At 40.8% G+C, this 25266-nt stretch overlaps 1 protein-coding gene across 1 annotated transcript in view; it reads right to left on the bottom strand.

The window, feature by feature from the left end:
* The window catches only part of DHX57 (DExH-box helicase 57), a 52304-nt gene that overhangs the window by 22453 nt on the left and 4585 nt on the right, over positions 1-25266 (bottom strand). Inside the window, exons 3-15 of the mRNA XM_080683094.1 lie at positions 23902-24060; positions 20133-20318; positions 19005-19843; positions 17227-17405; positions 15259-15380; positions 14123-14318; positions 12941-13065; positions 10544-10677; positions 9349-9403; positions 6582-6787; positions 4039-4155; positions 913-1009; positions 170-343 (exon numbers count right to left, since the gene is read on the bottom strand). Of these exons, the coding sequence (XP_080539220.1) occupies positions 170-343; positions 913-1009; positions 4039-4155; positions 6582-6787; positions 9349-9403; positions 10544-10677; positions 12941-13065; positions 14123-14318; positions 15259-15380; positions 17227-17405; positions 19005-19843; positions 20133-20318; positions 23902-24060 (2589 nt within the window). The remainder of the gene's footprint in view (positions 1-169; positions 344-912; positions 1010-4038; positions 4156-6581; positions 6788-9348; positions 9404-10543; positions 10678-12940; positions 13066-14122; positions 14319-15258; positions 15381-17226; positions 17406-19004; positions 19844-20132; positions 20319-23901; positions 24061-25266) is intronic.

The following is a 25266-nucleotide window of genomic DNA, read 5'->3' as shown; positions in this document are numbered from 1 at the left end:
TGACTTTAAGAATATGATCTGAATATAGCCTCACTCATATATTTATATAGTTTTCATAAAATATTTTTTCAAACACAATCCATGTAGTTTAATAGCATTAACTATTAAGAGCTTTGTCATTCTAATGAGACATCTTTAGCCCCTCCCTTATACTGCCAAAAGAGAATACCTCTTTTCTTTCATTTTCCCAGAATCGATGACATAGACAACATCATCAATGGTTATGGATGTCTCAGCAATGTTGGTGGAAATTATAATCTTAGTTACACCTACAGGAGGTTTTATAAACACAGCTTGCTGCTCTTCACTGGATAAAGATGAATGAAGTGGGTGAACAACACATCTGAAAGGCAATAAAAGCACAGTGAGTGTTCTAGTGTAAAGTGGTGAAATTGGACTACAGGGGGTGGATTTCTATCTAATCAGCAGCAGACAGAGGTAGGGAAAAAATGGCAGAGACAGTGACATACACTAAGAAATTTCATTCTTATATTTCTAGGGAGTTTTCATCTGTCAAGCAGTTGTCTCCTTTAATATGAAGACACACCCAATATTTCTTTCCACCAGAATAGAAATCACTGAAAATTATTTTTTCTCAAAATGGGATTATTTCTTTGTTGTTACTAACATTGGCTTCTCCCATGCCCCATATCTAGCAACTGAAATTACATGCAATTTCGCTGAGTCACTATGCTAAGTGAAGAGAAATATTTTTATTTAATGGCATTGGGAGTGACTGATTTTCTGGAACAAACAGGTTTGTCTATTTCCAGCTGGCATAAACAAATGTATTCTTGAGGAGTGACAGCAGAATCTAAAGAAGGTGATGATTGTTAAAAAGACCTTTCTGGTTACTCTTCTTAGCATATAACTGCAATAGATGATTGAGGATACAGAAAGCAATTAACTTACCGATGACTACGTCTGTTGTTGAAAAGAGAATTAGACTGAAGCTGTTCATAAAGCATTTTGATTTCTGCCAATCCTGGTAAAAATACAAGTATAGCACCTGGGTATATAAAGAGAATCAATCAGATAGAGGCAAAAAGGGAAAAACTAACAGATTATAAAGCTATTTTTAATGAAAAAAAAAAAAAGTAATAATCTGAGATTTTTCACTTTCAGTTTTCTTTGTAAAGTCCCCAAGTAATTAATAGATAACAAACTTTAAAAATGTATTTTCTGACTTAATTACTACAAAATAAATGGGATATTATCTTTCTGCAACAGGAAAAACAGAAGAGTGGGAAAATATAATGCCTTAACTTATACAAGCATCATTAGCAAAGCTCTTTAAACTTATTTCTTTAGTGCACTGGTCACTGCCATTTCTATAGGAAGATTATCCTTATAGTCTTTTAAGGTAGGAAAACTCTTCTATTACTAAAAAACATCCATAAACATTTGACTGAAAATGAGACAAAGAAAGTATAATTTGCTTGCCAACCTGGTAATCTAAATTGAGACATATGTGGAAATGTAGCACATTAACTAACCATGCCATTTAATGGTTTATGAGCTTAAAAAACAAATCATCACTCAGGACTATATTTTATTGATTCTTTAGAGAGAGAGTAAGGGAGGGAGGGAGGTAAGGAGGGAAAAAGAAAGAGAGAGCTAGTTATTGGTTGCCTCATGTACATGCCCCGACTGAGGACTGAACCCACAACCTAGGTATGTGCCTTGACTGGGAATCTGTGCGATGACACCCCAATTAACTGAGCCACATCAGCCAGGGTGGTTTACAGACTTTTAAATTTGACATGAAAGAAAATAAGCAGTGATAACTGATTATATAGTGTATTTCTGTGCCAAGAACAATCACTCAGTGATAGTTACCTTCTTCCATGCTTTATTTGGAAAGGAAATTGGCACATATCTTAAATCTCACAAATATTTATTGGGTACCTATGTCACCTCTGTGCTAGGTACAATGGGATATAAAACAAAGATCTGTCCATAAGAACTCCTGACTTGTTATTTTTTGCAGTTATTCTCCCCACTAAATAAGGAAACTATCCTATATAATAAAAGGGTAATATGCTAAGTGTCCGACAGATCAGTCGACCGCTCGACCAGTCGCTATGACGTGCACCACCAGGGGCTAGACCAGGGGTGGGCAAACTTTTTGACTCGAGGGCCACAATGGGTTCTTAAACTGGACCGGAGGGCCGGAACAAAAGCATGGATGGAGTGTTTGTGTGAACTAATATAAATTCAAAGTAAAGGAGCGGAGGGGAGAGCAAGAGAACCCTCCGCTCTTTCAGCTCCGCGGGCTGGATAGAACAGCCAAACAGGCCGGCCTGTGGGCCGTAGTTTGCCCACGGCTGGGCTAGACGCTCCGACTGGTAGGTTACCTTGCTGCTGGGGTCTGGCCAATTGGGACTGGGGCATGAGGGCTGGACATGCCCTGGAGCCCTCCCTCAATCCCTCCCCAGCTAGCCGGCCCCCATCGGGACTGGGCGAAATGGCCCCAATTGCTGGCCAGGCCGAGGGATCCCACCCATGCACAAATCCGTGCACCAGTCCTCTAGTCTATATATATAAAAGGCTAATATGCTAAGTGTCCGACTGTCCAAGCAGTCACTATGATGTGTGCTGACCACCAAGGGCCAGACACTCAACGCAGGAACTGCCGAGCTGCAGTGACTTGGCAGTGGCGATTCTCGGGTGACGCAACCAGAAACCAGAGAGGAGGGAGCCTGATTCCTTGCGGGGCCATGCGATTCCACCTTCGGCCGTGGGTTATATTGTTGCTGGGGCACTGTTGGCCTGAATCTGGTTAACTGCACACTTGCATTTGCGTTCCACGCCCTGTACGACAGCAACTTTGCAGAGTGCCCTCTCACACTCTGGGACCTCTCAGGGGATGTCGGAGAGCCAGTTTTGGCCCGATCCCCGCAGGCCAGGCCGAGGGACCCCACCTGCCAGAGGGACCCCACTCACTCGGCAGACGCCAGGGAGGGACCGAGGGAGGTCAGCTCCAGGGTGTGTCCGGCCCATCTTGCCCAGCCCGCCCTACCGGCCACCTTCTAATTAATTTCCTTTCAATGTGCACAGATCTATGCACCGGGTCACTAGTATTATTACAAAAATGAAATTCTGAAGAAGGGTGAAGGTATGTTTCAGAGTTGATTTTAACACTTCATAGTATATGGGGGAAAAAAAAAAGGAGACATATGTACTACTATTTGTAATACTTCAAACAATTAAAAAAATAAAATTAAAAAAAAAAAGAACAACTGGTATATAGAAAGAAAAAACAAAACAAAACACTTCATAGTATACAAAGCATGCTCACAGACATGATTTCAGTTGATCCTCACAGCCACCTTACAGTGACCCTGTAACTTGGCCAGGTCATAGAGTCAGTACGAGTGGAGCATGAACACAAACCTAGGGTTTCTAGTATCACACCCATTCTCTTTCCATTACATACTGCATGCTCCTCCCTACTAAAATACCACACCATTTAAGAGTAGTACGGTAATCTATATGGATGGAAGAGAATATTTTGTCTATATATTTATGTGTCTTCTGATCTGTTCTGCCCTCATGGCTTGGCCATCTATTTCAGGAATATCTGTAATATTCACTTTACCTAAGGTTATGAAGTTCCTGAGTAGTAGAGCTGGGATGTTCATCAGACTCTAAAGCTGTTCTCTTAACCCCAATGCCCCTTGGCCTTGGTGTGCAAAGTCTTCATGAAATTCAGACACTCACTACTAGGCTCCACTTTAGCCAGGGCCTGAGTGGGTAACAATGGATCATCCATCCTGGCCTTCTTTTTGGTTTGCTTCCTTTGGGACTTTGTATTGTTAACATCTTTTTGTTTGCTGAGAGCAACAGTGCAGATCAAAAAAAGTGGGTGAACCTCAAAAGGTAAAAGGTAAAATTTCTCCTTGAAAAGCCTGACAAGCAACTTTATATATAACCAGGGTGGGGTGAGGGCTCCAGGGAGGTGGTGCCCATGATCTCAGGAAGTAAGCTCCTTCCCTTTTGCCATCTTACACATAAATGAAGACAAGAAGCAGTTACCTGGGGGGTAGGAGTGCTTTCCATCCACAATCCATTCTAACAAGGCCTCTATTAATTCAAGATTAACCTTTTCAAAATCCATGATGGACATCGTTTTGATGACTGATTTGCTAACCCCTGAAAGAAAGGTAAAAAAACAGAAGGATAATTATACCTTATTGAAGATAATATGCCTGGGAACTAGGTGAGTGTCTTGATGTGATTTAACAACACAGATGTTAACATTTTGAATTTTGTTTCTTTCAGTTTCTCAGAACAGACATGCTCACTCAAAAAACTTTTTGCTTGAACAATGACCCAAAGAGCAAGCTCTTAACCCTGCTGGGAAGGCCCAGATACGCCACTTTTTTTTTTTTTCTTTTGGTTAATCCTCACCCGAGGATATCTGTCCATTGATTTTAGAGAGTGGAAGGGAAGGGGAAAGGCAGAAATAGAAACATTGATGTGAGAGAGATGATTAGTTGCCTCCCGCACGGGCAGGCCGACGCTCTATCCACTGAGCAAACCGGCTAGGGTGAGATAGGCCACTTTTTTTCCTCCGTCCTTTCCCTCTTTTATCCATCACACACTTGTTGACAATTTCAGTCCTAGAAATAAAATTCCAAGTCAAATACATTTTAGAAATCTCTTCCAGATTTAACCAAGTCATGAGTCTGTCCAGGTAACAGTAACCCATGGAAATTAATAGAAAGAATTCACCAGCATCTTTACAACAGAGACTCTTAACCTTTTGGTTCATTTGAGAAAATGATAAAAGTTATGATCATCTCTGAAACATACATGTGATTCCAATGGCTTCACCAATATCTCTGAAGTCTATCGATAGACTTTCAGTTTAAGGGTCTACAATTTCCTTTTAATTTATCTGAGGCCTAATAAAATATACAGGTCTCAGGTTGTACTATAAGCCCCAGGTCTTTGGAAAACAAGTATCATGGGGAGACTAACTCCCTGAAGACTTGCTGCCCTTTCTTCTTAGGTCCTCCTAATGGTCCATCACCTAAATATAGCCTAATTGGGACAAAATAACTGCAACTGGTATCGAGGAAGGGAATGCTGAAAAGTCTGAAGAAGCAAAAAAGCAGTTTCTAAACAATGCTTTCCTAGGCTGTTGGTTAAACATGAAAAGGAAGGAAGAAATAGGCTACATAAATAAGGGTGTGGTTGGGTGTGGAAGGCAGAGAAGGAAACATTTCTAATTGTCAAGTTTCCAAACAGATTTTTCAAAAAGGGAAAAGGACTAACTAACTGCACAAAGAGGAAGAGATGTGAAAAACATTTGTTCTTATACTTTGGCAGTTTTTTACTAATCAATTATATACTTTAAAGGACTGATTTTTTTTTTAAACTAGAAAAAGATTTAAAAATTGAGCTCAGGAACATTATTTAATTAGAGACCCGGTGCACAATATTCGTGCATGGGGAAGTCCCCTCAGCCCAGCCTGCACCCTCTCCAATTTGGGACCCTTTGGGGGATGTCTGACTGCCGGTTTAGGCCTGAACCAGCAGTCGGACATCCCTCTCACAATCCTGGACCACTGGCTCCTAATTGCTCATCTGCCTGTCTGCCTGGTCACCCCTAACTGCCCCCCCCCGCTGCCAGCCAGGTCACCCGCAACTGCCTCCCGCTGACGGCCAGGTTACCCCTTATTGCCCCCCCTGCCAGCCTGGTTGCCCCCAAATGCCCCCCTCTGCCAGCCTGGTCACCTCTAACTGGCCCCCCCCCCGCTGGCCTGGTCACCCCCAACTGCTCCCCCCACTGGCCTAGTCACCCCTCACTGCCCCCTCTGCCAGCCTAATCGCCCCCTCTCCCCTCTGCCGGCTGGTCACCTCTAACAATTGATGAAATGGGGTAAAGGATATATGAGTTCATTGTATAGTCTTACAAACTTTAATTTTGAATTTGAAATCATATCAAAATAAAAAGTACAAAATACTCAAGAATATAATTTATATTTTACTACCTCACAATTTTCCTATAATGAACACATTTCTTTTAAAATTAGAAAAAGCCCACTGGTAAATATAATAATTATAATCTAATATGCATTGGAATTGCTCTTTCTAAGTTTAAGGTTGTTCTGATGAATTAAAGACAATGTAACTGTAAAACAAGAGCCCCATCTTTCTCCTTCAGGATCATGGTGCGGGAATAAAACTACAGCTGACCCTTGAACAACATGGGGGTTAGGAGTGCCAACCCCTGCTGTGCAGTCGAAAATCCATGCAACTGTTGACTCCCCTAGGACTTACCTACTAATAGCCTACTGTTGACCAGAAGCCTAACCGATAACATAAACAGCTGATAATACATATTTTGTATGTTATATGTATTATATACTATATTCTCACATTAAAGTAAGTTAGAGGAAAGAAAATGTTATTCAGAAAATCATAAGGAAGAGAAAAAATACATTTATCGCATTTATTTAAAAGACATGCATGCATATAAGTGGTCTCGCATAGTTCACACTGGTGTTTTTCAAGGGCCAACTGTAGCTATCTTTGGCACAACTGTCCTATCCCCCCAGGAAGCACAGTACCTTTATAGCGGGCCAGGAGCTGCTTAAAATCTAACTGCTGATCTGGCACTGCATCTCTGACAGAATCCTGATCCTGGAGGTGAAGGGAAAGCCTCAGGTCTTCCTCTACTTCTTCAAATGCAGTTCTGCTGCGCCTTGCTTTAAGCTTCTCCTTTGACATCTGTTTCATGGAGCGCATATATGGGCTCCCATCTTGTAACACGTACCTGAGGGAGGAAGACAAAGGAATGTGTCTGTGCGTATGTGAGTCTGCTGGTGAACGAAAACATTCACCGGTTTTATGCGTTTGTTCAGCAGAATGCTGCTGCTTCTAATTGTTGTGCCATTCTTCCACCAGTCCAGGATTCTGCTGGCTCTGACGTATTTCTGGTGGGGAACACACTGGAATGCTCTTGGCTCTATTTGAAGATAATTCTGGAGGCAGTGAATTTGAAAAAGTGAGAGAATAAAGGCAGGTAAACTAGTTGAAAGATGCTTTGTCCAGAGATTCACATTCAATAGAAGTGGAATAGGGCCCCCCAAACAACAGTTTTTAAGTATGCTTACTGCATACTTAAGTTTGAGAGCCAGTTTTTTGATTTGAGAATATGGTCCATGAAATAAATAGAGAATTAGGAGGGGGATTTATTAGGAAGGAAAGGAGCAGGGAAAAGGAGAAAAATTCTGAGTTGAGTGTAAGGTGCCAGACATCAGGGTGTTTTTATTCTGGAGCTCAGGCGTTGGGAATAAAGACACTGATCTGGGAGTTCCTGGCATACAGGTGACAACTGGAATCACACAAGTCTAAGAGAGCTAAGGAAGAGTTTAATAGTGAGAAGAAACAGTGCCAGGATAAAGCCCTGGGGAACCTTCAGGGTTAAAGAGTAGGAAGAGGATGCAGGGCTTACAAAGGAGAGAAGTCTGTACCCAATGGACATTACCATTTTCCACCCAGCACTAACATTATATGGACATCTTAATACTCAAACTATACTGCAACTTCTTGAGGGTAGAATGATGATGATAACAGCTAACATTTACAAAGCACTTGCTATGTACCTACCAGGCACAGTCTAAGCACTTTGCAACTACTAACTCCAAGTATTAATTCATTAATCTTCATAACAACCCTGTGAAGCAGCTACTATTAACACACCCATCCTATCTAATAAAAGAGTAATATGCAAATTGACCATACCTCCGCTACACCCACAAGCCATGCCCACCAGCCAATGCAAATTAACCCAACCAAGATGGCTGTGGCCACCGAGCGAGCAGGAGACTTGGGTTTCCCCGGTGATGGAGGAAGCCAAGTTCCTGGCCTGCCCTGGCCTCCGCTTAAGGCTACAAAGTTTCAATTATAGAAGATAAATAAATCCCAGATACTAGGGCCTCCGCTTGGGTCGTCAGGGAGTGTGGCCAGCCTGCAAACCACCACAGGCCCCTCGCCCAGGCCACCCCACACCCCAAGGGAACCCCCACCCTGATCCGGGACACCCTCCATGGCAAACCAGCTGGCCCCCACCCATGCACCAGGCCTCTATCCTATCTAATAAAAGAGTAATATGCAAATTGACCATCACTCCAACACACAAGATGGCTGCCCCCACGTGGTCAAAGATGACTGACTCCATGTGGACACAAGATGGCTGCCACAAGATGGCCAGCAGGGGAGGGCAGTTGTGAGCGATCAAGGCCAGCAGGGGAGGGCAGTTGGGGCGACCAGGCCTGCAAGGGAGGCTGTTGGGGGTGACCAGGCCGGCAGAGGAGGGAAGTTGGGGGCGACCGGGCCTGCAGGGAAGGGCAGTTGGGGGGGACCCAGGCCTGCAGGGGAGAGCAGTTGGGGGGGACCCAGGCCTGCAGGGGAGAGCAGTTGGGGGGACCAGGCCTGCAGGGGAGGGCAGTTAGGGGTGACCAGGCCTGCAGGGGAGGGCAGTTAGGGGTGACCAGGCGGGCAGGGGAGCAGTTAGGCATCAATCAGGCTGGCAGAGGAGTGGTTAGGGGGTGATCAGGCTCAGGCAGAAGCGGTTAGGGGCAATCAGGAAGGCAGGCAGGCGAGCAGTTGGGAGCCAGCAGTCCTGGATTGTGAGAGGGATATCTGACTGCCTGTTTAGGCCCAACAGTTGGACATCCCTCGAGGGGTCCCAGATTGGAGAGGGTGCAGGCTGGGCTGAGGGAAACCCCTACCCCCCCTGTGCACGAATTTCGTGCACCGGGCCTCTAGTTTTATATATAATTAAACTGAATTATAGAGAGATTAAGCTACTCACTAACATCATAGTTAGTAAGTAGAGGGATTTAAATACTGACTGTCTGTCTGCAGAATCAGTACTTTTTTTTTCCATGTTACATTCTCCATACATTTTGGTCCTTCACCATTTTTAAAAATAGAGTATTTTTTAGAGCAGTTTTAGGTTCAGAGCAATATTGAGCAGAAGGCACAATACATGCATGTCTCCCCAAAACATGCACAGCCTCCCCCACTGTTAACACTCCCACCAGAGTATACATTTGTTACAACTGATGAACCTACATGGACACATCATGATCACCTAAAGTCCACAGTTTGCATTAGGGCTCAAGAGTCATTACTCTTAATATACTATCTGCAAATTGCAAATAATTTGTATAATAAATATTTGCTGAAAGAAAAGGAAAAACAAAATCCTCAAATAGAAATATTAGAAGGAAATCTGAACACATTTATTAGTATTCTGATACTCTTGAGGTAAAATAATAATTCTGTCTTCATAGACTTTCACCAAACCTTAATTATTGTCTTCCTTACCTTGTCACAGCAATTGCATCTTCCAGAAAAAACTGATCAACAGGAAAGGTACGACCTTGAAAAACAAAATAGACTTTAAATAGTAAAGCCTCAGAATACCTGTTGAGCCATCCTGAAATAGTTTATATACGCAAAATTCTCTTGAAACAAAGCTTAGCACAATAAGGTACTACTTGTTTTGTGGTCTTAAAAGTATAAAAAAAGTAAAAAATTCTTATTTTTAAAATTTATCTTTATTGTTGAAAGATGTTCCCCACCCCCTTGATTCCCTCACCCTGCCCCCAGGCAAAAATAACTTTTGATGATAGAAATTGGAAGGGGTAAGATTCCAGTTTTGTGAAGAAGAAAAAAAGAAGTATATAGGTGAAAAGATGATTATTTGCTAATAAAACCTTTTGCCTTTAAAAAAAACACATTTGTTACACTTTTCCTATCCTCCCTTGCTCCCCGACAGGGGAACTTCAAAGATTTAACAACTGTACTCTAGATCAAGCATATAATTTCTCCTTTATTTTTAGTTTTTTAATGATTATAAAACCAGTGTTTATTTTATTTTTTTAAGTAATTCTTTATTGCTGAAAATATTACATATGTCCCCTTTCTCTTCCATTGGCCCCCATATAATTTCTTCTTTAAATCTACTGTCAAAGTTCTCTATAATTAGAATAAACAGGACTATTACTCATTAGTCAGTGTTTCCCAATTGTTCCTTCGCAATCAACTGCAGAAGGACAGGCAGGAGTCCTAGGTGATAAACTGATCCACAATGAAACTGTGAAAGCGCCAAAAGAAGACACAAGCTACCCACCTTCCCTTTCTCTCAGAATGGGCCAATATCTAGAAATTTAGCAGAACCCAGCAATGAACGAATATGCGCTTCACAGATACAACTTCCTCCTTTCTGACAGAATACCATTATAAATTCACATTTTTAGATTAAACACAATGAAATGCTAGACACACTAATAACCTGAACTTTTCAAAACAGCACATATAAAATTAAAATCTCCCAGAAAATGGACATAATGTAGCCTCTTTATTAATTTCATTACATGGTTATAATTTTATTTGTTACAAACTAATCACTTCTCTAGAAAGAGGAATAAATACCTATGAATTTATGTCTCAATTTAGCTTTAAAATAATTTCATTTGCTTATTAGAAGAATATATATTTATTGATGTATTTTAGTCACCTGGTATAGTAATAACTGGGCAGGAACTGAAATATTCTGAAAAGAGCTCAGCATTTAAAGTTGCACTCATCAGAATGACTTGGAGCGTTGGTCTCTGCAACACAATGTCTTTCAAAACTAGCAGCAAGAAGTCACTAGAAGAAATAAAAGAAACACCTGAGGATCAAACCAAGTCAGTGAATGAAAATTAATAACTTTTGATATATTTTGAGCAAGGAATGTTTAAGACCTATGTGAAAACAATTATAACGTTTATACAAAGATGTGTCATGTTCCCAGTTGTGAAGACTTAATATCAAAAAGGTATCAGTCCTAGCCGGATTTGCTCAATGGTTAGAGCATCAGCCTCTGGACTGAAGGGTCTCAGGTTCAATTCCTGGTCAAGGGCATGTACCTCAGTTGCAGGTTCGATCCCTGGCCCTGGTTGGGGCACGTGCAGGAGGCAACCAGTTGATGTGTCCCTCTCACATTGATGTTTTTCTCTCTGTCTCTCCCTCTCCCTTCCACTCTCTAAAAAAAAAAAAATTTTTTTAAAAATCAATAGGAAAAACATCCTCTGGTGAGGATTAAAAATACCAGTAGGATTTATCATTGCATTTGATAATTCTATTTCTTGATATCTGCATGTACATAAAGAGGCAAGCATATACAAAGATGTTCATTATGGCATTGTTTTTTTGTGTGTTTTTTTAATATATTTTATTGATATTTTACATAGAGGAAGAGAGAAGGATAGAGAGTTAGAAACATCGATGAGAGAGAAACATCGATCAGCTGCCTCCTGCACACCCCCTACTGGGGATGTGCCTGCAACCAAGGTACATGCCCTTGACGGGAATCGAACCTGGGACCCTTGAGTCCACAGGCCGACGCTCTATCCACTGAGCCAAACCGGTCAGGGCATGGCATTGTTAATAGTAGTAAAACAATGGAAACTACCTGAATGTCCACCAACCAAGAAACGGTTAATTATAACAATATCATCTGTTCGGTAGAATAGCATGTGGCAGATAAAAGTAATAAGGTACAGTTCTAGATACTGACATGAAAGCATCTCTATGGCAGTGTTAGTAAATAAAGCTCAAGTTGTAGAACAGTATTTACTGAAGAATAGCAATATCCTAACTGTTCTCCCTGTTCCAGCCCTTGCCCCTTGAAATCTATTCACAATACAACAGACCAATAATTCAAATGTAAATCTGATTATGCTACCCTTCTGCTCATAATCCTTCAATGACATTGATGTCCTCACTAACAAGGCCCTACATGACATGATCTGTACCCACCACTCACTTCCTGCTCCTCTCCCTCTTATTCACTACCCACCAGCTGCACTGGTTTTCCGCCAGTTTTTGGACTCCACTGAAGCCCATCCCACTGAAATCTTTGCAAATGCTGGCCTTGCCTCCATTTGTCACATAGGACTCCTTGTCATACTTTTAATTTAAATGTCGTCTCTTCAGACATAAGATTTCTGGCTATCTTCTTGGTCTGTTCCCAAACACAGCTTCCTTTCATAGTACTTATTCCAATTTGTAATTATTTATTTGTTTGTTTGCTTATTCATTATTTGCTTTTCCTACCAGACCATAAGAGATGAAGGAGAGCCACATACATTTGTTCACTGTAATATCTACATGGATGTCAGGACAGAATGACTGACCAAACAAAGTCCATCAGTTGCTACATGCTTTACATTTCTGCTAAGTACAGTGCTTAGCTCAGCATGACACCAGGAGGGTGTTAAGTTATCGCTTATTACATAACTAGAGGCCCGATGCACGAAATTCATGCAAGAGTAGGCCTTCCTTCCCCCGGCTGCTGGCACCGGCTTCCCTCTGGCACCTGGGACCCGGGCTTCCCTTGCAGCCCCAGCTTTGTCTGGAAGGTCATCCAGTCTAATTAGCATATTACTCTTTTATTATTATAAATGTCCATGTAACAGGATGATTCTTTTTTTTTCCTTTCTAATTTTTAATTGATTTTTTAGAGAAAGAGGAAGGGAGAGAGAGAGAGAGAGAAAAACATCAACCTGAACATTGGTCGGATGCCTCCTGCACACGCCCCGACTAGGGATCGAGCCCACAACCCGGGCATGTGCCCTGACTAGGAACTGAACTGGCAACCTTTCGGTGCACGGGACAGCGGCCAACCAACTGAGCCATACCGGCCAGGACAACAGGGTGACTCTTTTAGGGATGAACATGTGCTCTCCTAGCATTTTTAGTATTATAGACCCTGGGGCCAGAAAAGCAGTACCTGTTCTATGACTTAGGCCTTCTCTTGCCAAGTTACCTTTACTCAAGCTGAGAAACTGAATTGGAAGCAGAATAAAATTCTTTCAGCCATGTCTTCATATATTGTGTGTGGGTATTCATTTGGAAAGCCTTTGTTTACCTTTCTTCTGTCCTCTCATGGACTTCATCAACAATGATATGGGTGATTCCTTGTAGAGCTGTGTCTCCTTCCAGCCTCCTCAGCAGCACTCCTGTGGTGCAATATAACAGTCTGGTGGCTGAGGACTAGCATGCAAAAGGGCAGAGAAAGCATTCATGAAATTTTTTAAAAAGGAAACACTTTAACTGGCAAAGACATTGTGAGTGGATAGAGATAAAAAATATTAAAAACAATAGCAATTCCATTTAATATGAAACCATACTAAGTGCAGTTTCTTGCTGGTGACAATAAAAACTTTTCTACTTCATATCAAAGTTTTAACTTTAGGCCCTGGCTGGTGTTGCTCAGTGGTTAAAAAAAATCAATGGGAGCCCTAGTCAGTTTGGCTCAGTGGATAGAGTATCAGCCTGTGGACTAAGGGTCCCGGGTTTGATTCTGGTCAAGGGCATGCACCTCAGTTGCAGGCTCCTCCCTGGCCTGGGCCCTGGTCAGGGCTTGTGCAGGAGGCAACCAATTGATGTGTTTCTCTCACATCGATGTTTCTTCCATTCTAAAAATCAATGGAAAAATATCCTCGGGTGAGGATTAACAACAACAACAAAAAAGTTTAAGTTTAGGACTCATAAAAAGCATTCAGAAAATATTATTAAACATAAAAACAATTCTGTGATAAAATCAATTCTGAATTTGTCCATTCCTTATTCAATAAGTGGATTAATTCCCTGGTTTGAGAATAAAACAGCACTTACTAGATCATTTCTGCCAATAAAGAATAAAAGGTCTTTGCCCTGCCGGCGTGGCTCAGTGGTTGAGCACTGAGCTATGAACCAGAAGGTCTTGGTTTGATTCCCGATGAGGGTACATGCCTGGGTTTCAGGCTCAATCCTGACTGTGGGGTGTACAGGAGGCAGCCAATCAATGATTCTCTCTCATTATTGATGTTTCTCTCTCTCTCTCCCCCTCCCTTCCTCTCTAAAATCAATAAAGATATTTTTTAAAATACCAATAAAAGGTCTTTATAGAGTAAGTTAAGTATACCCAAATAAGAGTTTTTATACCAAAACATTTCCAAAAGGACTTCTGAAGTATATCCCAAATTTCCCAATAATTTCCAAACACCAAGAATTCTTTATACTTGAAAACTAAATTTCTGTTATCAAGAAATAAGCAGAACATACAAACCTTGACACTCTCCAAGCGGATCTGGTATCCCACAGTCAGACCCACCCTTTCTGCTCGCTCTTTAGCAACACGCTCAGCGACAGAGATTGCAGAGATTCGTCGGGGTTGGGTGCAGATGATGTTAGCCACCTTCTCGGGTGGTCCGTTCAGAGAATCATCCAGTATAAACTGTGGAATCTGTGTGGTTTTCCCACACCTGTATGTCAAAACAAGTAAGTTCTAAAATGAGAGCTTACAAGTGCTCGTTATCCAAAGAAGCAATCATATGTGAAAAGACAGAAAGCTAAGAGAATAAAAGTAGTTCAGCCTCATCTATCTTCTAAACGAATACTGACTTATTACCTATAGCTGATAACTCCTAGAAATTTGCACTCACTAACAGGGCAATCAAAGAATAGTTTAGTATCATGTAAAATTGGGACTATTGAATAGACCTTACTAAGGTCTATAAATGCCTCTAGGACCACGAACTCTACATATGCCTCCTAAAGAAACAGGAGTCTTGTCTTAAGATTAGAATACTTTATATTTTTCCCTTTGATGTGTATTGACTTGGCTGCAAGTGAACTGAGGTTAAAAAGATAAGAACTACAAAATACATAGTTACTACTATATCAGTGAGTCTGGGCACAAATGTAATGATTAAATTGAGAACCCTTGAATAGTTAACTAAATTATGCCTGTGACTTGTCCCTGCTAAATAGGTTTTGATAACATATAAAGAGTGTGAAACAGGGAAAACAATGTGCCCTAAGTTGTTCTTAAAAGAACAAATAAAGCTCTAAGGAAAGCAGAATAAATTTAGAAGATAAGTTTTCTGGAGCTATTCTTTACCTTTTAAAATGGGCCTTGTTAAAAGCATTCAGCTAAACCTTTTGCCTTAAAATTATCTCATAGCAGAGGTGTATGATGTCTATAAATTCCTAGATATATTTCTGAGTTTTATGTTTGTTTTGTGTAATTTGGCTCTGCTGGCTACAGATGGTGTAGTATTAATTCCTATGAAATATTATTTGACAGGAAAAAGAGCAAATAATACCAACTACTGGCTTTTCAAAAATAGAACTGGCTATGGTAAACAGGGTAATAGCATACTTACAGATGAAAGCTGCATTATAAATAAATTGTATTCTTACCCAGTCATACCACTTATAACAAGTACTTGGTGCTTGCTCAACAATTTAAGAATGGTTTCTCTTTCTTCCCAAGCAGGCAGTGATTGTCTTTCTTGCAGAATTGACTGGAACTGTCTGGAGGTCTAATAAAAGATAAGGTATCAGTTGGGTTACTTTGAATCACCTCTCACAAAACTCTGAATGGGAAAAACCATAGGCCCACCCCTTCTGCTCTTTAACAATTTATTCAGAGAAAGAAATTGCAAATTTGTTGGGGTTGGATACTGATGACTTTAGTCAAAAGGCTGCTCAGAGAATCAGCCAGAATAAGCTGTGGAATCTGTGGTTTCCTCATCAGAATAAACTGAAAGACCTTAGAAGAGAAATAAACCCCTCTTGCTGAGTACTGATCCAGTTCTTCCTAGCAGGAGTTTTTACACCAGCACTGTCCAATAGAACTTTTTGGTGTGATGGAAATGTCCTATATTTACATTGTCTGGTATAGTAACCTTGGGCTACATGTGGCTACTGAACATTTTACTGTGGCCAGTGCTACTGAGGAACTGAATTTTTTATTTTATTTTAGTGAATTTAAATTTAAATAGCCACACATGACTAGAAGCTACCATAATGGACAGCACAGTTCTACACAATATCAGATTTCTACCAAAATCAGTAATAGTAAGAGTACTGATTAAAGGGTTCTTTTTGGCCAGTCATCACATCTATGCAACTCAGCCTGACATCTAATGGCCAATGCTACATGGTACTACACATTAAAACTGGATGTGTTTTGAATAATGTAAGAAATTTATACCAACATATCATTTTCTGCATATAATTTTATCATATAAACTTATCACTTCTAAACACACTGACCAATTGAACATGCTACTTTTTTGTTTCTATCCTTATGGTGTGATTTTCTACTCATTTTGACATTCTATGGGTATCCTATGTAATAAAAGGCTAATATGCAAATCGACCTAATAGCAGGATGACTGGTTGCTATGACGCACACTGACCACCAGAGGGCAGATGCTCAGTGCAGGAGCTGCCCCCTGGTGGTCAGTGCACTCCCACAGGGAGAGTGCTGTTCAGCCAGAAGCCGGCTCATGGCTGGTGAGCGCAGCGGCGGTGGCAGGAGCCTCTCCCGCCTCTGTGGCAGCTCTAAGGATGTCCGACTGCCGGCTTACGCCCGCTCCCTGTGGAGAGCGGGCGTAAGCCATCAGTCGGACATCCCCCAAGGGCTCCCACACTGTGAGAGGGCACAGGCTGTGCTGAAGGACACCCCCCCAAGTGCACGAATTTCATGCACCGGGCCTCTAGTCATAATATATATGGGATAGTTTTATACTGTGTCAAAATCAGAATCACAGAACTTTAGGACTGGAAGGGCCTTTACACAGCCTCTCTAATCCAATCCCCAAATTGGCCAAGCCACTCCCCTTTGTCCCATATCCAACTCTGCCTTCACAGTTCACTGGCAGGTTCTTTTAAAATAACCTTCATGTGAATGGGGTAAAAACAACACAGGCTTTGGAAACAGAATTAGCTTGAACCTCTATGTTGCCACTTACTAGCTATTTGTGTGACTTAGGGCAAGTTATTTATTCTGTGAGCCTTTGAAATGCGTAAAAGTTCCCCCTTACCTGTTTCCTTTTCCTTTTCTACAGTGATTCCTCTAATGTAAATCACAGTACAGTATTAATTTTCCTTCCACTCATCAGTTTGTCTGTCATAGTACCAAAGCCACATGATTCTGAGAATACTTGGTATATAGGTGTGTATTTCATTTTCACCAGCCATTGGACTTTCCAAAACTATCTACATTATGTGCCCAAGTTTGCTGTGAAATGTAGAAATTGACCACTCAGTAAAAGAGAACCAAAAGTATACTAGGGAGGGTAGCCAAAGCTTCCCAATTCCTTAATCCCTTAATCCATCCATTAGGGAGACAATGCTAGCCATTCTCTCAGGATACCCTACCTGTTTTATTTGGAACTGCTTGCAGATTTTAGCATTTTCAGCATGTACTGATTTTGCCTGCCAGTCATATCTTTTGGAAATCTTTTTCTTAAGGTTCACATAGCTTTCATTCTCCACTACCACTGGTGCAGGACCTTCATCCTCATCTGTCTCCTCCTCAGGTTCTGATTCTTTTTCAACTTGAAGGGGACAAAAGGAAACATTTTCGATATGGAGCCCTTTTTTTATCAAAGGGGCAAAGACATCGTCTAACAAAGTAACAACAACAAAACCATAAAATAAGAGAAAACGTTAAAGCTTGAATAAAGCAGGTTCATTCATTTCAATACTACTGATTCTACTGCTAAAGAACTTAAAATGCACCTTCAAACAAACTTTACTCAAGTATAAGTGGCTACTGTTAAAAACAAAATTAAGTTAAAAACAAGAGAAAATCATGGCATGGCTAAATGTTAATCCAGTAGACTCTTTACATTCAAGGAATTAACTGAAAGTTTAAACTACTGGCAAATGCACCTAAAATCCCGTGACACAAACAACCTATCAAATGATGACTCGATTAAAAAAATGTGGTATGTTCACATAATGGCCTATTATTCAGCAATAAAAAGGAATGAAGTACTGATACATGCTACAACATGAATGAACCTTGAAAACATGTTAAGTGAAAGAAGCCAGACACAAAAAGCCACATATTGTATGATTTCATTTCTATGAAGCGCCCAGAATAGGCAAATCCATAGAGAAAGAATATAGGTTCTTGGTCATCAGGGGTTGGGGGAAAAGAGGAGTGACTAATAATAGGTATGGGGTTTCTTTTTTGGGGTGAGGAAAATGTCCTGGAATTAGACTGTTTATGGTTACACAACTCTGTGAACATATTAAAAACCGTTTAATTGTAAACTTTAAAAGGGTGAATTTTATGGTATGCAAATTACATCTCAATAAAGCCATAATTTCTAAAAAGTCCACAACCCACAATTTGTCATTTCTTGAGAAATGCATTTGAGTCCCAATGCTAGAAGCTGACATTTGGGAGTAAGTCAAGTGGCGAGTGAGGAAACCCAGACAACTGTTTGGCTCCCATCTCAGTGCCACTTCATTGTTCTCTACTCATTGACGTTTACCTAGGAACTCTTGTGAAACAATGAAAATTTATTCCTCTGAAAGAAAGATAGCAACAAATAAGAGATAATTCTTTGATGAACTAGAGGGATTTACTTGTAGTATAAGAATTGTATAGCAAACCTGGATCTGGATAAAGCCAGAAGCCTGTGCAAACATTTCTTTATTTGAGGATTTAGGGATTCATGAAGATAGCCCTACTCCAAAGAATTTTGGTGGTCTAGTGTACTAAGATCAAGAGGATACGAATAGTAGTATAGAAAGAAAACTATCTCTAAAAACTCATTCGAAAGTAATGCCACATAAAGTACCAGAAATAAACAAAACCAAATGAATTAAATAAAACAGGTTTGCTGGGAAGATGCTATAAGTTTCTTTCCACCCTCAACTGCTAGAATAAACTGACAAATCACTTCAAACTTTCAATTCAGGGAGCCTAATCACAGTGACAAAATTGGGCCTTCCAAAGATAGTCAGGCCCTAGTTCAGGGGATTCTCATTCCTTTTTACCCTTGGCTGAGGAGAATGATTTGCCTAAGATCCCTGGGAGATCTAGACTATCCCTCAGAACCTCTGACTTCTTTAGTCCATCATTCTGAATGCCCTTGCCCCCCACCCCAAAATGCACTCTACGTGATCAATGCCTTACATACCTTCTGGAATTCGACTTGAAACAAAAGAATTATTTGGAATCACTGGTTTTCGACAGAAAGGATTATTTATTCTGATCCCAGAGGATACTGGCAGCAAGTTCACTGGAGGATCACTGTACTTGTGATGGGTATTTGTTAGTAGATTGACTATTTCTGATTCTTCCTCTAAAAGGGTAATCAAAGAATATACAACAGGTTCTGAAGTTTCTGCAAAAGTCAAGGCCTTGCCATAAAGGAACTCAGAAATATGTAAACGACAAGCCAGAGGTAGATTCTCATTGGTGGAATAAAATGCCACCAGGGGAGCTTCGTAGGGGTATTTGTGGCCTTTAGAAAATCGAATTTCAAGTTCATATAAAAAACATTCATCTTCATTAGCATTAAGATGAGAATCATCTACACTTCTTTCTACTCTTCCAACAATTTGATTTGGGGGCACTTCATGTTTGAATTTGCATTTTGATCCAAATTTACAGTTCCCTTTGAGGTAAAATTTACAGATATCAAGTGAAGTCTCCTGTATATTTTTGGTACTTTCCTTTTGCTTGGATTTGCGGAATTTACTTGTCAAATACTCCAGTTCTAATCCAATGGTCCAAACTCTGTTCTGAATTCTTTCCACGAATTTTTCTCCACAGATTGACTTGAGAGCAAATGCCTCTTCCTGTCGCGGTTCCACACACTCATCCTCACTCATATGTGCGACTGCCTTAGAGACTTTCATCCTCTCTCCAAATGTCTCAGAGAAACACTGGATGAGTAGATATTCTAGTGATGCCCCCACATCTCCGTCACAAACCCTCAGGGCTGCCTGACAGCGTTCAGTGTTGAAACCATACCTGCCAAGTGTGAAACATGACAAAAAAGGAAAATAAGAAATCATTTAAATACACTTGTGTGAAATTATAACTACATCTATGCAGGGTTTGTATTTTGAAAAAGAGTCCTGATAATACTAATTCCTCCTTAATCTCTCTAACCTAAAAGAGAGAATGTTCGACATATCGGCACTTCTGGAACGCATTCAATAGGAAAACACTCAAAGCGGGGGAGGGTAGTTGGGTTTACGATATGCCTTCTATTTCCTTGAATTCTCACCCAACTCGTATGAACGTTGAAAGCAATCACCTGGAAAGTTTTTGCACTGCAACTGTTGAGACTGTAAGTTCTGGATTATGAGGCTCCACTGGGCCTGAGCCAGCATAATCCAAAGGATCAGAGTCGGGAACAAGGGAAGCTTCTTGTCCAGCTAACCAGTACTGTGCATCATCACAGTCAGGCTCATCATCTTCCTCCTCCCCAGAGATGCTTCTTCTGGAAAAGGTAGCATTTGCATATATTACATATTAATTTCTACTTACTTAAAGGAAAACTTAGCAAGAGTCTAAGCATTTAATTTAGAAAGCCAAAGGACATAGGATTCTGACCACTATTCAGTCACTGATTTAATCTTTTATTCACCTATTAATTTATATCTTTTTTTTTTAATTTAATAAATCTTTATTGTTCAGATTATTACAATTGTTTCTCCTTTTTCCCCCCATAGCTCCCCTCCACCCGGTTCCCACCCCACCCTCTGCCCTTACCTCCCCCACACTGTCCTCATCCATAGGTGTATGATTTTGGTCCAGTCTCTTCCCGTACTCCCCATACCTCTTTCCCCCTAAGAATTATCAATCCACTCCCTTTCTATGCTCCTGATTCTATTATATTCACCAGTTAATACTGTTCATCAGATTTTTAATTCACTTGATTTTTAGATTCACTTGTTGATAGATATGTATTTGTTATTCATAATTTTTATCTTTACTTTTTTCTTCTTCTTCTTCCTCTTCTTAAAGAATACCTTTCAGCATTTCATATAATACTGGTTTGGTGGTGATGAACTCCTTTAGCTTTTTCTTGTCTGTGAAGCTCTTTATCTGACCTTCAATTCTGAATGATAACTTTGTTGGGTAGAGTAATCTTGGTTGTAGGTTCTTGCTATTCATCACTTTGAATATTTCTTGCCACTCCCGTCTGGCCTGCATAGTTTCTGTTGAGAAATCCGCTGACAATCGTATGGGTGCTCCCTTGTAGGTAATTGTTTTTCTCTTGCTGCTTTTAATATTCTCTTTGTCTTTTGCCCTTGGCATTTTAATTATGATGTGTCTTGGTGTGGTCCTCTTTGGATTCCTTTTGTTTGGGGTTCTCTGTGCTTCCTGGACTTGTAAGTCTATTTCTTTCACCAGGTGGGGGAAGTTTTCAGTCATTATTTCTTCAAATAGGTTTTCAGTATCTTGCTCTCTCTTCTGGCACCCCCATAATTCTGATGTTGGTATGCTTGAAGTTGTCCCAGAGGCTTCTTACACTACCTTCAAATATTTGGATTCTTTTTTCTTTTTGCTTTCCCGGTTGAGTGTTTTTTGCTTCTTTGTATTTCAAATCTTTGACTTGATTCTTGCGTTCCTCTAGTCTGCTATTGGGTCTCTGTATAATATTTTTTATTTCAGTCAGGGTATGTTTAATTTGTAGTTGGTCCTTTTTCATATCCTTGAGGGTCTTGTTAAATTTATCGGCCTTTTCTAGAAAATTCTTGAAAAACCTTATAACCGTGGTTTTGAACTCTATATCCAGTCGTTTGTTTTCCTCCATTTCTTTCATTTGTGATCTGTTTCTTTGTCTCCGCATTTTTGTTGTTTCCCTGAGTTGGTAGGGTGGTTTTGTGTGCTAGGTGTCCTATATGCGCCAGTGGGTCGGCCTCCCCAATCACCTGAGGTGGACGCTCTTGGTACACCCCTTTGTGGGCTGAGTGCAAAGTCTTGGTGTAGTTAAGTCTTGATTGTTGTTGGTACACTGGGAGGAATTGACCTGCAGGCCAATTGGCTGTGAGGACCCACTGTGTCTATAATGGAAGAACTGCTGTGCTGGAGACACGCTTAGGGGGCAGGACTTGCTTCAGTGGGGCTTTGGTGCTTACTGAGTCTGCCTTTTGAATGTGTCACTTATGGATGTGAGTAGTTGAAATCTGGTGTCGTCTCACACTGACCTCTAGATACACTAGCTTCTGGATCTCCAATGGGGTGCTGGTCAGCTACTGACTGAGGCCACCCAGCAGGAGGTACAGCGAGAACTACAGTTTTCTCCTCTTTGCTTGGGGTTTGGAGGTTTTGGAGCTGTCTGACCAGAGCTGCAGTTTGTTTGGTTAAGCTGCGATAGGGCAGGCCATTTATATGCAAAAGCTGCTGCTCGGAGCTTGGGTGGGTTTGTAGATTGTGTGGGGCGGGGTCTCAGGGAGTCACTAGGCTAGAGCGTGGCAAACAGCGATGGCTGCCAGTCAGCCGTCTCTGCGTTTCCAAGTCCCCGCGTCCCGCGTCCCGCGTCCCGCGCCCCAGCGCAGTAAACAATGATTGCTGGGCGCACCTCTGCAAGAAAGTCACCCTCACTTTCCGACCCGATGGTAGACAGTCCAGCTTCTCCCCGTAGGAGTTTGGGTCCCCCGTGTCTCCCCAGAAACTGGAGTTCGGAGTAATCGGGAGCTTGTCTCCCTTCGGGTTGAAAGAAGCAGTGCACCCAGACACCTGCCGCCAGCCCGATTCGCGCGCCTCCGTACCTCAGCTTTTCAGCGCTTGTGCACGTCTCAATGCTCTTTTCTCTTTCCTTCTAGTTGTAGAACTTCCACTCAGCCAGCTTTCCCGTGGTTCTGGGTGATAGACGTTTTGTCTTTTAGTTGTAGTTTTGAAATTGTTGTGCAAGGCAGCTGTTTAGGTGTTTACCTATGCCGCCATCTTGGTTTCTCCACTTAATTTATATCTTGGCAATTAATATTTATCAGGCATTTACTGAATGCCAGATACTATGTTTATGTACTACCTCTTTTAAAATCTTCCCAATAACCCAACAAGATACTATTAGAATCTCCATTTTCAGATGATCAACTAAAACTTAGAAAGGATTAGTAACTACCAAAGGTTATACAGTTAAGAGCAACTAGAGACTTTTAACCAAGTCAGTCTAACCCAGCCGTGGGCAAACTACGGCCCACGGGCCGGATCTGGCCCATTCGGCTATTCTATCTGGCCCGCAGAGCCGAAAGAGCGGAGGGTTCTCTTGCTCTCCCCTCCGCTCCTTTACTTTGAATTTATATTAGTTCACACAAACACTCCATCCATGCTTTTGTTCTGGCCCTCCGGTCCAGTTTAAGAACCCATTGTGGCCCTCGAGTCAAAAAGTTTGCCCACCCCTGTATAGTAAAGAATACAGACTCTAACCCCAGAGCCTGTATTCTTTACTATATGTCTTGGCTATCCTCTCTTTTTTTATCATTCATAAAAATCACCTCTAATTTTTTTGTTTTGCTGCATAACCACTTTCCCTAAATCTAAGATAGATATGAGATTTGTAGATAGGATGGAAATTGAGCTGCTCATGACTGACCATTCATTAATTCTGGCAAGTGGAAAAAATTAACTACTGCAATAAAAAAGCCAAATAGTCAAAGGAGTACAAGTTGTTTCTCTTAAGCAGATGGACATGAGTAGTGTAAATCTTAAGACTTTATTGGAGCAACTCATTATTTGTTCCTAGAACAATACTTCTACTTGTTCATGACAAGGTTTTATTTGGAAGGTTGTCAATAAGGCAATTATTGAATTCATATTAGCATTGTCCTGGGGTTGGGGGGGGGGGGAGAGAAATGGCAATCTGTACTAGTGCTCACAGATTCTGCAAAACAGATCCACTCTAAAACTGTTGCTGAATACTTTTACTCTTGCATTTCTCTTAGTTCACTTTCAACTTACTCACAACAGGATCAGTATTGATACAGTATTCTAAGGACACACAGGATCTTCACTGTATGTGAAAATGCCAATACATCTTCCTTACTATAGTAATTTATCCAAATAAAATAATTTACTCAGATCCAGCATCCGCATCTTGTTCTTGCAGGTCTCGGAGAAGAGCTTTCACTTTCTCTTGATTCTCAGAAGTCATATGTAGAGTCTGTAAGGGCACTTTGGCTTTGGGCTTCCATTTGGGGCGTGTGTCTCCTTTTCTTACGTTACTGTTGCTAGGTCTGCAAAGGACACAATAACAAAATTACACATTTACCTGTAATCAGAATTTTTATACTCCCCTGAGAGTTCCCAAATATATATAACATGAACTAGATTGTCAAGTGTCTTAAAAAAGATGACAAGGAATAGGAAGAGGTTCTCTGTTTCCTACAATCCTTACTAGACTTCATTATGTTGGAACTGCTGGAAAAAACATGGATCAGATTCTTAATCATTAAAACTAGTTCACTAACTCAAGAACCCTCTGGAAAAGCAATGCTATCATGACTCCCTCTGCACTGGAGAACTTTTGAAAGAAATATGCTACACTAAGTGTTCATTGTATTCTATGTTAGCCAATCTGAAAACAATCAAGAGTTCCATTTAGTTGTCAATACTCATGAGTTAATACTTGGCCTACTTTTGAAATATTTACCTAAATTATCATTATTTCCTGATTATAAAAAATACATGTTCGCCCTAACCGGTTTGGCTCAGTGGATACAGCATCGGCCTGCGGACTGAAGGGTCCCAGGTTCGATTCCGGTCAAGGGCATGTACCTTGGTTGCGGGCACATCCCCAGTGGGAGGTGTGCAGGAGGCAGCTGATCGATGTTTCTCTCTCATCGATGTTTCTAACTCTCTATCCCTCTTCCTTCCTCTCTGTAACAAATCAATAAAATATATTAAAAAAAAAATACATGTTCACTGTAGAAAAGTAAAAAAACAACAACAACAAAAACACAGAGGTTACCCTAATTAACATTATCTTTTTCATATACATATTTTAAAAATTGTACAGCATATATAATTTTTTATAATTTGCTTTATTTCACTATTAAATTTAAGCTGACATTTAAGAAACACCAATCAGAAAGGATATATGCACCCCTATGTTCACAGCAGCACAATTTACAATAGCTAAGATTTGGATGGGCCTAAGTGCCCATCAGCAGATGAGTGGATTAGAAAACGGTGGTACATTTACACAATGGAATACTACGCTGCTATAAAAAAGAAGGAATTTTTACCATTTGCAACATCATGGATGGAACTGGAGAGCATTATGCTCAGTGAAATAAGCCAGTCAGAGAAAGATAAATATCACATGATCTCACTCATTTGTGGAATATAATGAACAACATAAACTGATGAACAAAAATAGAACCAGAGACATAGAAACATCAAACAGACTGCCCAACCTATGAGGGAAGGGGGGTGGATGG

The sequence above is a fragment of the Plecotus auritus genome (genome assembly GCF_963455305.1).
Source record: "Plecotus auritus genome assembly, chromosome: 8".
Taxonomy (NCBI): domain Eukaryota; kingdom Metazoa; phylum Chordata; class Mammalia; order Chiroptera; family Vespertilionidae; genus Plecotus; species Plecotus auritus.
The sequence above is the reverse complement of the archived record's forward strand: the minus strand, read 5'-3'. Positions and strand labels throughout refer to the sequence as shown.